At 49.5% G+C, this 14,820-nt stretch overlaps 2 protein-coding genes across 4 annotated transcripts in view; one reads left to right on the top strand and one right to left on the bottom strand.

Annotated features, from left to right (window-relative positions):
• Nucleotides 1–14,820, bottom strand: part of DPY19L3 (dpy-19 like C-mannosyltransferase 3) — a 234,423-nt gene that overhangs the window by 17,163 nt on the left and 202,440 nt on the right. The gene's annotated exons all lie outside the window — the stretch shown is intronic.
• The window catches only part of ANKRD27 (ankyrin repeat domain 27), a 48,059-nt gene that overhangs the window by 15,220 nt on the left and 18,019 nt on the right, over nucleotides 1–14,820 (top strand). For all 3 annotated transcript variants that reach the window (XM_025854299.2, XM_025854301.2, XM_025854302.2), the window contains exons 3-16: nucleotides 92–202; nucleotides 2,023–2,179; nucleotides 2,899–3,053; nucleotides 3,492–3,551; nucleotides 3,638–3,691; nucleotides 3,804–3,869; nucleotides 3,959–4,035; nucleotides 4,626–4,747; nucleotides 6,149–6,227; nucleotides 6,730–6,862; nucleotides 11,585–11,677; nucleotides 12,949–13,076; nucleotides 13,855–13,937; nucleotides 14,403–14,518. In XM_025854299.2, the coding sequence (XP_025710084.1) occupies nucleotides 92–202; nucleotides 2,023–2,179; nucleotides 2,899–3,053; nucleotides 3,492–3,551; nucleotides 3,638–3,691; nucleotides 3,804–3,869; nucleotides 3,959–4,035; nucleotides 4,626–4,747; nucleotides 6,149–6,227; nucleotides 6,730–6,862; nucleotides 11,585–11,677; nucleotides 12,949–13,076; nucleotides 13,855–13,937; nucleotides 14,403–14,518 (1,434 nt within the window). The remainder of the gene's footprint in view (nucleotides 1–91; nucleotides 203–2,022; nucleotides 2,180–2,898; nucleotides 3,054–3,491; nucleotides 3,552–3,637; nucleotides 3,692–3,803; nucleotides 3,870–3,958; nucleotides 4,036–4,625; nucleotides 4,748–6,148; nucleotides 6,228–6,729; nucleotides 6,863–11,584; nucleotides 11,678–12,948; nucleotides 13,077–13,854; nucleotides 13,938–14,402; nucleotides 14,519–14,820) is intronic.

Raw genomic sequence — 14,820 nt, forward strand, 5'->3', positions numbered from 1 at the left:
CCAGTATGTGCCCCCCCCCCCCCCCCCCCCCCGGCTTTCTGCAGCTCTAAGCGGCACATCTCGTACTCTTCACCCTGCTTACTGTTTCCAGGTCCTGGTACCCTGCAAAGGAAGCTTGCCAAGCAGCATACAGTCCACTTGTCAGTTTGAGTCCTATGTTTTGATACCCATGGAAGAACACTTTCAGACCTTAAATGGAAAGGTATTCATTTCTTTGTGGGTCAACCAGGGTCCCTCACTCAGTGTTTGGGAATGGGGGTGGGGGACAGGGGGTCCCGCGTCTCACCCTGTCCCGGCTGTGGTAGATGATGGCTCTGGCACGCACAGCAGCCTGTGGGCTGGGGTTGGAGGGCCCCCTGCCTTTGAGGAAAGAGGAGATGGTAATCGGGAGCAGGGCCTGGCTGGGCCTCTGCCCTGGAGGAGGGCGGGTGGAGCGGTGGGGGGGGCGGGGCATCTCTCCCTCAGCGCAGGGGCCTCCTGCTGCTAAGTCAGGGAGTCTCTGGAACATCTCCTGAACGAGGTCCTGTCACTAACCTGTTTTATCCCCCTGCTCTTGAAACACTCATCAGTTTCTTGGCCACAAATAGTACATCAGGGGTGAATTTTAACTTTTTAAAAAACGTTCTTAAAAAGAAATGTTATTAAAACTTAAGCCAAAACAAAAACCAAAAACCAAAAAACAAGCATGTTATTAAAACTTCAATAAGCCAAATAAATAAATAAATACATAACATTCTTTTGAAGTAATCGCAAACCTAGAGAAAGCTTCAGTAGAGCACAAAGAACTCTCCTATACTCTTCCCCCAGATTGGTCAGCCGTGAGCATTTTGGCCACATTTGTTTTATCAGTCCCTCTCCCCCACACCCCCACGCGCTATTACTGCTTTTCTTTGAGCCCTTTTCAGAAAAAGTAAGAGTGAGTTTCAGACACCATGCCCCTTTATCCTAAAACGCATTTCCTGCGTAACTTAGCCGCAGAGTGATCACTCAGGAAAGTGAACTGTTCAGCACACTGTCCTCATACAAATCGTGCTAATTATACAAAAAATGTCCTTTTGTAGAAAATCTTTTTTTTCTTTTTAGATCCAGGATCCTGCAATGCCTTCAGTTGCTGGTCTTTTTAGTTTCCTTCGATTTGGTGCGGTCCTCGAGGGGTCTTTGTCTTTCATGACACGGATGGTTTTGCTTTGTAGACTCTCGCTCAGCCTGGGGTTCCCAGAGGTTCCCTCACGGCTGGAAGGGTGTTTTATTTTTCTCAGCGTGTTATGACAAGAGACACATGACATCAATCTGTCTCATTGTTGATGTTACCTCTGGGGTCCGCGTTTTCTTATTTTTTAAGGGGAGGTGGAGAGGTTCTGGGAGGGGGGTGTTCTGTTCCTTGCCGGGACTGGTGTGGGCCCAGGTGCATTTGGGGCAGCTCAGTCCCTTGGACCTGACAGCCAGGGCTTGCGTGGGCCTGTGGCGGGAGAGAAGGCACAGGACGGGACACGGGGTTACTGGGACACCAGCTCGAGGGGGGTGGGGGTCAGCGGCCCTGTTTGCCCTGCTAGTCACTGCTAGTTTGTTCTCTTCAGGGAAGCCAAAGCTACAAGGAGAACAGAGGAGTCAGGCTTATCACGGCTCGTCTGCCCGGGTACCCCAGCCGTGGCCAGAGTGCTGAATGTGGCAGGGATGGTAGCGTTCCTTCCCCGGCCCCATGCAGTACCAGGCCATTCCAGGAGAGCCTTCTTCCTTCCTCCTTTCCCAGAGGGTACAGGTTTTCTTCTGCTCCAAGGACCAGCTTAATGCAGCTCTGTCACAATATTTAAAAAGGATCAGCTGTAGCTATAGGGTGAACAAAGAGGAAAGAAAACATTTTAGTAGCAAAAAGCAACATGGGAGAGTGTTCACGCCTGCCCTGCAGAGCTCTACTGGAACAAAAGTGTGCAGGTCGGAAGCAGCACCGTATCGGGGGCCAGGCGGAGCGGGGATCGACAGTCACCCCCGGCCACTGGCGCAGTGACGGCTCTCTTGTTCCAGGATGTCTTTATACAAGGAAACAGGATTAAATTAGGAGCTGGTTTCGCCTGTCTTCTCTCAGTGCCCATTCTCTTTGAAGAAACTTTCTACAATGAGAAAGAAGAAAGTTTCAGCATACTTTGTATAGCCCATCCTTTGGAAAAGAGAGAGAGTTCAGGTATTCTGGGAGAAAACCCCTTTCTGGAGAACTGTGTTTGTTGAACTTCCTCCTGACATAGCTGTGATAAACGTCCCATAAAATATTTAAGAGCCTGCTAGAAGCCTGCCTAACTTTACAGTAATTCCCCAGAGCTTAATCAAAAAGTCATCCTGAGCTAAGTGTGGCTGGGGGCTGCTGTGTATGGTTGCGCAGGTTGGACATCACACAATTCTGGGAGGTGACATCAATGTAGACCTCTGTGTGAATGTGGCCCCTTGGAGTTGTACAGGGTGGTTTGACCTTGGGCCTCCGTGTTAGAGCTAACTCTTATACCATTATTGCCCACCCAGCCCCGCTGTTGTGCCTCTTTGAGAGCTCATTATTTTTAAAAAATAATAATTCTTCAGTTGTTCCAGGAAACTGAGACAACCATGTGCTAAATGTACTCTGAGGCCTGTTTTGCCAGGAATCAGGGCTTGTTCACCAGAGCCGCATAGGTCATGCCCACGGTCTCAACTTGTTTTGTCCAAGGAAAGGGCTTCAAGAGGGCCAGGCTCTCTGGACCCTGAGCTGTCCTGTAATGAGGCTGCTCTTGGGCAGGATCTTGAAATAATTCCTGTCCTCTCCTGGAAGGTGGGGCTCCAGACCCTGGGGGAGCAGGGCGAAGGATGTGGTACTTCCCCCATTAGGAAACTGTGAAGGCCTCAGCCAGCGTGACCCTTTGTCTCTTTTTTCAGAAGAGCCTTCAACATCTTCAGATCCCTTTACCCTGAAAACCATTGAAGATGTGAGGGAGTTTTTGGGACGACACACGGAGAGATTTGACAGGAGCATTGCTTCTTTCCAGCGAACATTCAGGGAATGTGAAAGAAAGAGCCTCCGTCAACACATAGTCAGTAGCTGTGTCTTGCTTTGCCAGGGTGCCCTGGCTCAGGCTGGTTCAAGAACATGGGGATCCCTCTCAGTGCACTCTGAAACTTTGCTGCCTCCACTGTTGGAAGCTTTGCTTAAATGTTTCCTTCTAACAATAAAAGTAGTCAAGCCACTGGAGAAAACTTGAACCTGACATAGTATAAAAATGAATATTGTTATCACCTTTGTGAACCCCAAGGGAAATTTTCTCTAACCCTTCATGCATATACACTTAAAAAAAAAAGTTGAAAAAAACCCCACATAATTTATTTGATAAGCCTGTATCAGTACTTAAAGCTTGGCACCCAGGAAGTGCATCTTGTGAAATGTTCTCGCTCCGGGATGCGTGACACGTTCTGGGTTTTGTGTTGGGGCCTTGGGTTATGGGTGACCTGTTTCTCTGCTGTGTGTTGCACAGGACTCGGTGAATGCTCTCTACACCAAATGCCTCCAGCAGCTTCTGAGGGACTCTCACCTGGTAAGCAGCAGGACTTTCAAAAGAGAGAACTGCAGTTTGCCCACATGCCAGTCCAAGCTCTTTAACAGTACCTTCTTGTCCTGCAGAAAATGCTTGCCAAGCAGGAGGCCCAGATGAACCTGCTGAAGCAGGCAGTGGAGGTAAGAGGCTAGGCCAGTGCAGGGAGAGGAGGCAGTGGTGCGGTGGGGAGGGGGAGGCTTTCTCGGGCCCCTCCACACACTCGGAACGGTGGTCTGTTTGTTGATTCCACAGATGTACGTCCAGCACGATATTTATGATCTGATCTTTAAATATGTGGGGACCATGGAGGCAAGCGAGGTAGGTCCTAAATCCCCGTCATCCTGGTTGGAAGCCTTTTATCCTTAGCTGTTTAAGAAATTTGAAGCTTCGTTAAAATCTGTTGTTAGGATGCTGCCTTCAACAAAATCACAAGAAGCCTTCAGGATCTTCAGCAGAAGGACATTGGCGTGAAACCTGAGTGCAGGTAAGAGTTTGCACTGCCATAGCTTGGCATCCTCGGAGGCTGGGGTTCTTGAAGCAGGGCTCTCAGCAGCAGGGACCGCACACTGATTTGGCCTGGTTCATACTGAGGAGCAGCGTGGTTACTTGTGACCAAAGATAAAGGACTGAGGTTGGCAGATGTCACCCTCCTGCCCCTGCTGCCCACATGAGAGCTGGGTAGGAACTCGACGGGTGGGGGTTTTGCACAGCTGGTCTTTTGACCTGCTTTTGAATTAATTTATGTTTCTTTAGGATACAAAAATGTCTTAAGTGTTTATGCTGAAACTATTTTAACCCCTTTGAGCTATCTCACTCTGGGGCTAAGGATTTTTATTTTTATTTTTTCCTAATTTTCTGGCGCCTCTATAATACCGTTTTGCATTCTGAATGGCACATGCAAAGGTGTTGAGTTTTGCCACTCATTTGAGTCCAATTGCTCCCGAGTTTCTATTTTTGTTTGTTGTTACTTACGGTTTGTTGTAAGCAGAGTAAATCTGAGGTATGATATTAGATCAGGGAAGAAGGGCCCTCCCACTGTGGTCTTAAGTTGTCACTTTCCAAATTATTTTGCAGCTTCAACATACCTCGTGCAAAGAGAGAGCTGGCTCAGCTGAACAAGTGCACCTCCCCACAGCAGAAGTTGATTTGTTTGCGAAAGGTGGTGCAGCTAATAACCCAGTCTCCCAGCCAGAGAGGTTTGTGCTCAGGGGAGGGGCCTGACGGTGAAGTAGACACTTAACGTCCAGATGCAAAAGTCTGTTAAGGAGTGATGTCATCTTCAAGGATCACACAGCTGGGCTGATGTGCCGCAGAGCATCCCCGTGTGAGCACCCCGGAGTCTGCTCTGATGCATGGGTGCCTAGCGATGGGGGCTTGGGGGTAGGTTAGGCGAGAGAACAGTGGCGGAGAAGAAGCGGCCTCAAAAGCGAGCCAAGCTTCCCCATACCTGCATGGGCGCCATGCAGTTGGTCTATAAATCCAAATCCAAGCCGCATAGGTTCTTTGAGAATCTGACTTTGCAATAGCTTTGGGTTTCCAGAATGACACTGTCCACAGCTCAGGTCTGAGCTTGCCAAGGTACAGCAATGTGTATGATTGACTTTAAGCTTCCTGTCGTGTGTTCTCTTGAACTTGTCATGGTGCCAGGGTGTGGGTGTATGGCCCCATCAGGACATTCACTGCCGACTGTTTAGTCCAGGGCCACACTGCTCACCAGCCTCCTTCGGCAGCTGTGTTCCAGCCTGAAGCTGTTCCGTTGACAAAATTTTTTGGCTTAAAATGACACACCTTTAATCTTAAAGAAAAATGATCCAAGCTGGTGATGGGTACATGGGGGTTCAATTATTCATTAGACCTATCTTCCTAATTATGTGTCTGTTTAAAATTTTCCAATATAAAAAGTAAAGCAAAATAAGCTAGGAAGAAAGTAAAGGGGAGTCGTATCTGTGTGGGCAGATAGGGGGTGATCCTCAAAGCGCATTAAGTGAAATGAGAGGGAGTGTATATGGTACACTTCTAACAGCATTCCAGAAAAGGAATGCATGGTGGTGAGTTGCTAGACTGTCTCTGGAAGGTTAGGTAGGAAGGAACAGCAGTAGCCTCCGGGGGAAGATTGGGCAGTAGGGATGGGAGAGGTAGTCACAGTTTGCTCTTCTGTGCTATTCAAATTTTTTAGACATGTGAATGGATTCCTTAAAATTTCAAAGTGAAAAAAATTAAAACAAGCTAGACGTGAGCATTAGACTTTGCAGTGTATAAAATGGAAATGATCGCAGGAGGAAAAAGGCTTTTCATGGTGGCTCTGGGCACACCTTCGCCTCATGTCCACCATCCCTGACTTGAACCGCCTGGAAGGTGGCGAGGGGGAGAGTGCTTGGAATTTCCTTCTTCTGCACATGTTCTGAGAATGCTAGGCACTCACTTTCCCCTCAAATGTGACACCAGTTCAGGACACTCTAAAGGAAATTGTGCAGTGGGACTTCTCCCTGATGTGTAGTCTTACTGGATTGTGGTTTTGTGGGTTGGATGATGGTGGGAGTTGATACACCTGTTGGTCTCATGATGGCTTCAAACATGTGTTTTCCTCCCCACCGCAGTTAACTTGGAGACCATCTGTGCTGATGATCTGCTATCGGTCCTGCTGTATTTGCTTGTGAAAACAGAGATCCCTAATTGGTAATAGTTTCTGTTAAAATACTTATTCAAAATGGCCGCATGGTACCGGGGTGGTTTTAGCATAACTCCAGGAAATCGAGCGCCCCTTATGAGTCCATCGCTGTGTCTGCCCTGCTTTGTTCTGCAGAGGGTGGCTGTCATTCCATTTACAGATAGGGAAACTGAGGCCCAGAGAGCTTATGTTTCTTGTTCTGGAACACGCAGCTGGTCAGTGACTGAGAGGGACGCTGACTCCAGTTCTCTTTGATTCCAGAGCCCGTCCTCTTCTGATGGAAACCCCCAGTTCACTTTACGGTAGTCAGCTTTTTAAAAACTGGTGTACTCCAGGAAAGGACCAAGTAGTTTTACTCATTTTCCTAATTGCACGTGCTCTAGAGCTTAAGGGGGTAGCAGTCAGAGCCCCTGGAGCTAACCGACTTCAGTCACTCACGCCCATAGCGCTGTTTCTGGAGAGGTGTTAATTGGGTACACAACGGTGAAACTTTTTTCTTCCTTTTGTTAGGATGGCAAATTTGAGTTATATCAAAAACTTCAGATTTAGCAGCTCAGCAAAAGATGAATTGGGATACTGCCTGACCTCGATTGAGGCTGCGGTCGAATATATTCGGCAAGGAAGCCTCTCCGTTAAGCCGCCCGTAAGATCCCTCTTGCCCTGGCCTTTCTTTGTGGGTGTCAGGGCACCTTTGCTAGGGTTCTGAGGTTGGCGGGTGGGGAGGGGATTCTTCTTCTTTTTTTTCCCAAGATTTGTTTATTTGAAATTGAGAGAGAGTGGGTGGGGGAGAGCGAGCAAGCGCACAAGCAGGGGGACTAGCAGAGGGCGAGGGAGCCCGACCCGGAGCTCAATCCCAGGACCCTGAGATCACAACCTGAGCCGAAGGCAGACACTTAACTGACTGAGCCACCCAGGCGCCCCAGGGGAGGGGGATTCTTAAGTGGTTTCCCAAGAACGGGGCCTCTACTGTCTAAGAGCTGTGAGGCTTGACAGCCACCCAGCAGTCTGAAATGCTAAGCACCCAATTGGGTGTGAAAGTTGGCAGGATATGACCGGGATTCACAGTTAAAATACTGCTTTGTTAATCCTCGCCATCCTCAAAAAAAGCACATCGGCAGAAGGGAGAAGCTAGAAACCATGAGTTTGGATATCTAGGCAAGAGATGGGATTATTCACATATGCAATTTTAGGACTCACTGGCCTTATTATGATTTTCTTGGTGAGCTTTGCTTAGGAGAGGCGGTTGTATTTCGATGTGAAGTGTGAGATCTAACACCAAGATCGCATCGCTGGCCTGTTGCACCAGCCAGCAAGATGTGACAGTACACACGGAATTTCAACAACACTGAAATTAATAAGATGAAGAGATTCCTATATTACATGCCAGGCGTCCTGAGGACTGAGCATTCTCTTGATCGTAGAATCTCCCCAAGTAATGATAAGTTAAAATAGCTGGAAAAAAATCAGAGGCCTGCCCAGACAGGGTGAAATCATTCATTGTTAAAATCTTTATGTGTTTTCCCATCTTTCCCCCATCCGTGTATACTTCACATAATTTAAATTATATTGTATATATAGCATTTTACACTGTTTTTCCCAAAAGAATCTTTTATTTTTTTTTCTGATTAGGAGACCGATACTTGCTTATAAACAATATTTACAATATACAGTTGACCCTTGAACAACTCAGGGGTTAAAGTTGCTAACCCTCCACATGGTTGAAAATCTGCATCTAACTTGTGATTCCCCCAAAAACTTAACTACTAGTAGCCTACTGTTGACCAGGGGCCTAACTGATGATATAAACAGTTGATTAACACATACTGTGTATGTTATATGTATTATATACTGTATTTGTACAATAAAGTCAGCTGGAGAAAAAAATGTTATTAAGGAAATCATAAGGAAGAGAACATACATTTAGAGCACTGTACTGTGTTTGTCGCCATCTAAGTGGACCCGTGCAGTTCAGACCTGTGTTCAAGGGACAGCTGTATACACTTGGAGTGAAGACAACACATACCTCTCACAAACTCACCAGCTGGGGATGACTTATTAACGTTTTGGCATATGTCTCTTTTGTGTGCCTGTACGGTTTTTTAAAAGATTTTATTTATTTATTTATTATTTTATTTTTTAATTAAAGACATTTTTTAACTTAAATTCAATTAGCCAACATATAGTACATCATTAATTTTTGGTGTAGTGTTCAGTGATTCATTAGTTGCGTATAACACCCAGTGCTCATCACATCATGCGCCCTCCTTATTTTAGAGGCAGAGAGAGTGTGTGTGAGCAGAGAGAGGAGCGGAGAGAGAGAGGGAGAGAGCAGGAGTCCCAAGCAGACCCCACACTGAGTGAAGAGCCCCATGCAGGGCTCAGTCCCACAACCCCGAGATCGTGACCTGAGCCGAAACCATGAGTCAGGCGCCCGACCTACTGAGCCACCCAGGCGCCCCTATACAGTTGTATTTTTAATGAAAATTTGAAATTATGCTCCTCTTACTGGCATGTAGGCTGATGGTAGGAATTGTCTGATGCTTCTCGATGGGGTTAAGGGCGCCCCTTGTCGCCTGGGGGAAGGTGATGCTGTCCCCTTGCTATGCCTGTAACTGCACAGTGACCATCCTATAAGCCTGCTTACTTCCTGTGGCGTGTGGGCAGCAAGACTAACACCTGAAGCCTTTGACCAGAGCAGAAGGAGGTGGCTGACCACACAGCACCAGTCAGCTTGCCACACCCACTTTGACTTCAGACAACATCCCGAGTGGGATTGGGGGAGTTGTTTTGGTTTTTAATTTTTATTTATTTAATTTTAAAGATTTTATTTTTAAGTAATCTTGACACCCACCATGGGGCTCGAACTCACAATCCTGAGGTCAAGACCCGCGTGCCCCACTGACTGAGCTAGCTAGGCGCCCCTGGATTGGGGGAGTTTTGAGGGGTGGCCCTCTTGTGCTGGTGTTGGTTCGAGCCCAGCGCTTGTATTTGCCCTTGGGCAAGTCTGTTTCTGAGTTTCTGTCCATTTCTTAATTACACTGACGATGTATGTTTCACCTTTTGCTAGGAGTTGACAGGAATGAACTAGGGTGTTTGGAAGTGCCTTTGTGAAGCGCGAGCTGATACTCTTGGCCTCAGCTTGCTCTTCCAACACCCCCGCATCTGGGTGTCTCTGTTTCCTGGCTCTCTGGTGCGTCCTGTGTGGATAGCCTCTGCGGGCAAAGTGGGGACACCGCCCAGTGTGCCCCTCTTGTCTGAGGTGTCTGCCCCTGGTCCTGGTCCTGCCTTTCTGGATGGGGGTGGTTGGTCCCATCTGGTGTTGGGGCAAGGTGTGCCTCATCCTTACAGCTGCTGTGGAGCCAGTCCCTTGGGCCCTGAGTGGGGCAGGCCTGAGAGATGCTCCTTACCTGTATTGACAGAACAGGTGTAGTGGCTTCTTGTCTTTGTGGTGCCAGTATTGAGATTCTGCCTTGGCCTTGGTCAACCGTAGCTGCTGATTGGCTTCCTGTCTTAGTGCAGTTCTACTTCGGAAGGTGTGAGGCCAGTGCAATGTGTCGGTGTCCCTCCCTGGGGAAGGAGCTCAAGTGGATTTCCACACAGCATGTGAGGCTTCTGGAGAGCATTCAGGGCTCAGTATTAGTAAATCGAACTTTGTTTTCCTGTTGCCTCTTTATATAATATGATGTAGTTTCACAGATATTTCCTCCCAAGATCTAATTGTACCTGAGGTGACCGTATATACTTTTTTTTTTTTAAGATTTTATTTATTTGACAGAGAGAGACACAGCGAGAGAGGGAACACAAGCAGGGGGAGTGGGAGAGGGAGAAGCAGGCTTTCCGCCGAGCAGGGAGCCCGATGTGGGGCTCGATCCCAGGACCCTGGGATCATGACACAAGCTGAAGGCAGACGCTTAACGACTGAGCCACCCAGGCGCCCCCCATATATGCATTCTTTAAGCATAAAGACTTGAAAGTCTCGTAAATAAAGACTAGCTTTTTGAAAATAAGCATTACTGGGATGACCCTAGTTTAACCCCTGTAGACCAAAAGCCAGAACCCTGAAAGAATTGATCCCCTTCTCTGTTCCAGCTTTGTGGGCTTCTGGTCTTTCTCACTCTACTGGGCTTCTCATAAATAGTATGTACCCCCTTCCCAAATGGATCTGAGCTGATATGTGGTGTCTTCTGGTAGGTCATTTCTCCTTGAAGGTTCAGGCCCTGAGGACTTGCCTCTCTTCATCATTGCCCTTCCTATGGTTACCCAGAGTGGAGGAAGGGACCCCACATTTACCCGAGCAATAGCATCTTTCACGTTTCTCTGACCCTAATCTGCTTGGCTATAAATCACTGAATAAAACAGGTTGCTAGAGCTTTATATAGCAGATGGCAGCTGGGAGCAAACGGGCTCTCGTTCTGAGGGGTTGGTGTATTTGCCAGGTTAACTCTCTTAGGGCCGCCGCTGTGAGGGACCGTGCCTGACAGAGGATCCCAGAAAGGGGCCGTCCCCTGAGGTGCCACCCAGGCTGTGTCTTTAGCTGGATCTCTTTGAGTCAGAGCTTGAGGGCCGTGAAGGGCCTTATCCCACACTTTTGTCAGGATTCGGTGAGTTCTTCTGGCAGGAACTGGCTGGGGGAGAAACCCCCTTTACCTCCCACTGAGACTTTTTTGAGGAAGTTAATTTGTCATCAGTCAAGTTGCAGGTGCTCCAGTGAGTGTTGAAATGTCTCGCTAGGAATTATTTCATAAAGAAAGGATGCATTTTTAGATTTTTGTATCTAAGTAAATATTACCTGTGATACAAAGATCTGAATTTATTATTTGGGGTAGACCCTGGTGTATTACAGGATTTGGGAACGGTGGCCATGTTCGTCGGCTATTTTAGTAAGTATGTTCAGAAAGCAAGACTCCTTCTGTCTCTCTTGCTGGGTGACCCTGGGAAATCTAGAACCGTCTGTCAGATGGTTGTCCTCTCTGTATGCCCAGATAAAGCGGCAGGGGCTAGGGCTGTGCAGGCTTTAGGACAGTGGTTTGAGAGGAGGAGGAGGCCAAGGCAATGCAGGCTTCCGTTTAGAGGAGGATGGTGTGAGCGCGCTACATTCCACACTTCGTGATGACACATTCCACACGTGTGCACAGAGGCATTGTGCCCCCAGGGCCCTCCTCCCAGGAGCCGCTTCTTGCAGGGACAGACAGAAGCCCTTGTCCCAGCCCGATGAGGATCTCCTCTCTGGCCCAGGGACAGAGGCTCTGCCAACCCTGTTCTGTGAGGAAGTAGCAGGGACTGAGCCCGGGTTCTCCATTTTGAAGGGTCTGCACGGACATCTTGTGACAAGTTGACAAAACAGATTGTTGGGTTTTTCCTACAGGAGTCGGAGGGATTTGGTGACCGACTGTTCCTGAAGCAGAGAATGAGCCTGCTGTCTCAGATGACTTCAACTCCCATTGATTGTCTGTTTAAGGTAAGACACTGGGAAGTCCGTGTGGGCACAGGCGTGTGAGGGACGTTTCATCTTTCCGCATCTCTAGAGCCTCTACAGCATCCATCAGGGCAGTGTGCTCGGTTCAACACCGAAGTTCATGTTGTGCTCAGAGTGGGTGCAGGAATGCTGAGGTTTTACGTCTGTGCATCTCCCCCAAGGTGTGCTGTGCTGTGCTGTGGCCGGGAGGGGCAGCACGCCTGGAGCCCTCTGCCCGAGCTGTCCTCACTCCACTGGTTCGTCAAGGTCCGCTCCGAGGTGCCTCCCGGGTGGCCTCAGCAGAGCTGACACCTCTCCTGGGCTCCAGAAGCCCCGTGTTGTGGATGTTCATATGCAGCGGTGGTTCCATCACTCGGCGCATGTGGGCGGCTCCCTGCTCAGATATGATTGACCCCTGGGAGGCTAGTTGGCGAGGGCTGAGTGAGGGCAGACCTCCTCAGGGAGCCTGTGGACGCTTCAGGCCACCCGGAGCCACAGTGGGTTGATGGAGCACCCAGGGAGCCTCCCAGGGGCCACGTGCTCCCCAGAACATCTCACTCCCTGAGAGGAGCACATCCAAGAATCACAGAGCTGAGCCCTGCACTTCAGCCTTGTTTGTTGATGGGATCTCTCGCTAATGCAGCCGTTCCTTTTCCCTGCAAACCGAGGCTCTGTTAGAACACAAGGGGACATGGGGCGCCTGGGTGGCTCAGTCGTTAAGCGTCTTGCCTTCGGCTCAGGTCATGATCCTAGGGGCCTGGGATCGAGCCCCACATCGGGCTCGCTGCTCGGCCGGAAGCCTGCTTCTCCCTCTCCCACTCCCCCTGCTTGTGTTCCCTCTCTCGCTGTCTCTGTGTGTGAAATAAATAAATAAAATCTTTAAAAAAAAAACCAAAAACACAAGGGGACAAGACCAAGGTGTGTTCTAGGGAGGAGTCTGCATCCACCCCGAGGTTCAGGAGGCATGATCCTCCCCCCACCATTGCTTTGGGAATTTTGTCATGTTGTTGTGTTAAGCTATGGACGATGTGTAACATTTCCAGAAATGAAAGAGAGTATAAATGCACACCCACATGGCCGTCTCCAAGGCCATCTCTGTCCTATTTCGTTTCCATCCCCACCTGCTTTCCCTGTCTGCCCAGATTATTTCAAAACACATCCAAGAGAGCAAGTCATGTCATCCGTGCGTACACAGATACGTGTTTCTCTAAGGGGGCTCCAAAAATTCATGTCTTAAGAGAATAATTCCTCAACTTTGATATGTTACTTTGTAGCACATTGCGTCCGGGAACCAGAAAGAAGTGGAGAGACTTCTGAGCCAAGATGACCAAGATAAAGATGCCGTCCAAAGGATGTGTCACCCTCTGTGTTTCTGTGAGAACTGTGAGAAACTTGTCTCTGGGTAAGAGCGTCCCCGTGGAGGCTCAATGTGCCTGCAAGGGGGAGGTGTAGGCCTGGGCCGAACTTTCCACTAGTTCGTTGTGCGATTTTGAATAAAGACCGTACCCTCGTGGCCCTCCGCTTCCTCTGCTGTAAAGTGGAGACAGTAACATCCACCTCTTCGGAGAATCAGATGGAATAAAGGTCATAAAAATACTTGGCCCTCTGCTGGGTCCCAGAGTAGGTGGGTACGAGCCTACCCAGCCCCAGAAAGCAGATTTTAGGGTGGAAGGAATGTCAGCTTCTCCAGTAACCTTTTGGGTTTCCCTTCCCCTTGTCAGGCTGGGTGTCAGAGCCTGGAGGGGTGAGTGAGGGAGGGATGCTGGGACCAGAGGCCTCAACCTGCAGCAGACCGAGCAGAGGCTGGATGGTCTCTGGGACACTGTTAAAGAGATCCAGCTCACACCCAGAGATCTGTCTGCTGGCCCCAGGACTCTGGCATGTCCAGCCTGGTAGGGAGAGGCTTTTCCCTACCTAGGGTGTATTTTTCTATATCTTCTCTCTCTCTCTCTCTCTCTCTCTCTTTTTTTTTTAGAGGGAGAGAGAGAGAAAGAGAGTGTAAATAGGGGTGGGGAGGGGCAGAGGGGGAGGGAGAATCTTAAGCAGGCTCCATGCTCAGCATGAGCCCAGTGCGGGGCTCGATCTCACAAGTCTGAGATCATAACCTGAGCTGAAATCAAGGGTCGGATGCACAACCAACTGAGCCACCCAGGCGTCCCCCGCTCTTCTCCCTCTTTTAGGAGGCTGAACGATCCCTCCATTGTTACTCCATTTTCCAGAGATGACAGGGGTTACACACCGCTCCATGTGGCCGCCCTCTGTGGTATGTGGTCTTGGGTTGACCTTTGGTTGGGCTACTAAAGCAAAGGGATGGAGCCAGGGGCGGCCCAGCAGAGGCCTGAGTGATGGGGTGGCGGAGTCGGGGGTGGCAGGGCCCATGTCATGGGCCACCTCCAGGGGCTTTGCTATTTTTTTAATGGTCGTATAGTATTCCATCCTGTGAACTGACGCACCACGGAATCTTCTGTGGATATCTAAGACTCTTTTCCACTACCTTCTGTTGCTGAGAGGTGAACCAGAGCCGAGCCCACTCTGGAGGGGCAGGGTCTAGTGTGTCCTGAATCTAGAGTCTGGCTTGATGTTAGCTCTGGTCCCTCTCAAGGGGAAAAACACTTCCTGGCATGTCCCCTACCAGCGAATAAGAGGGTAAAACAGTGGGACTTCACATTTAGGGCTTGGCGAGCCCCTGCCCTTTCCTTCTCTGTGGTGAGATCCCTCTGTTCTGCAGGGCAGGCATCCCTCATCGACCTCCTGGTTTCCAGGGGCGCGGTGGTAAACGCCACGGACTATCACGGGTCAGCCCCACTGCATCTCGCCTGCCAGAAGGGCTATCAGAGCGTCACGGTGAGCAGGGGCGCCACCCCTGTGCGCGTGCTCAGACGAGCCCGGTGCCGTGTGTCGAGACCCTCATGGCCACACTCCTGCCTCGCAGCCTCTCGGGATGGGCCACGTGTTCCAGGCCACAGTGCCGTGGACAAAACCCCTCGGTGTCGATGTGAAACATCCCGGCAGCTTCGGGGAAGAAGGGTGGGGCCGTGAGCCTTGTTCTTTAATGTCTCGGCGTTTTGAAGGGCAGGATGAGCGTGATAGTGGGATTTTAATTGTAGCGTAGGTCAGTACGGTTGCAGATGAGACCGCAGGCCACG

The sequence above is a fragment of the Callorhinus ursinus genome, unplaced genomic scaffold, assembly GCF_003265705.2.
Source record: "Callorhinus ursinus isolate GAN/ISIS: 27379988/994484 unplaced genomic scaffold, GSC_fseal_2.0 scaffold61, whole genome shotgun sequence".
Classification (NCBI taxonomy): Eukaryota; Metazoa; Chordata; class Mammalia; order Carnivora; family Otariidae; genus Callorhinus; species Callorhinus ursinus.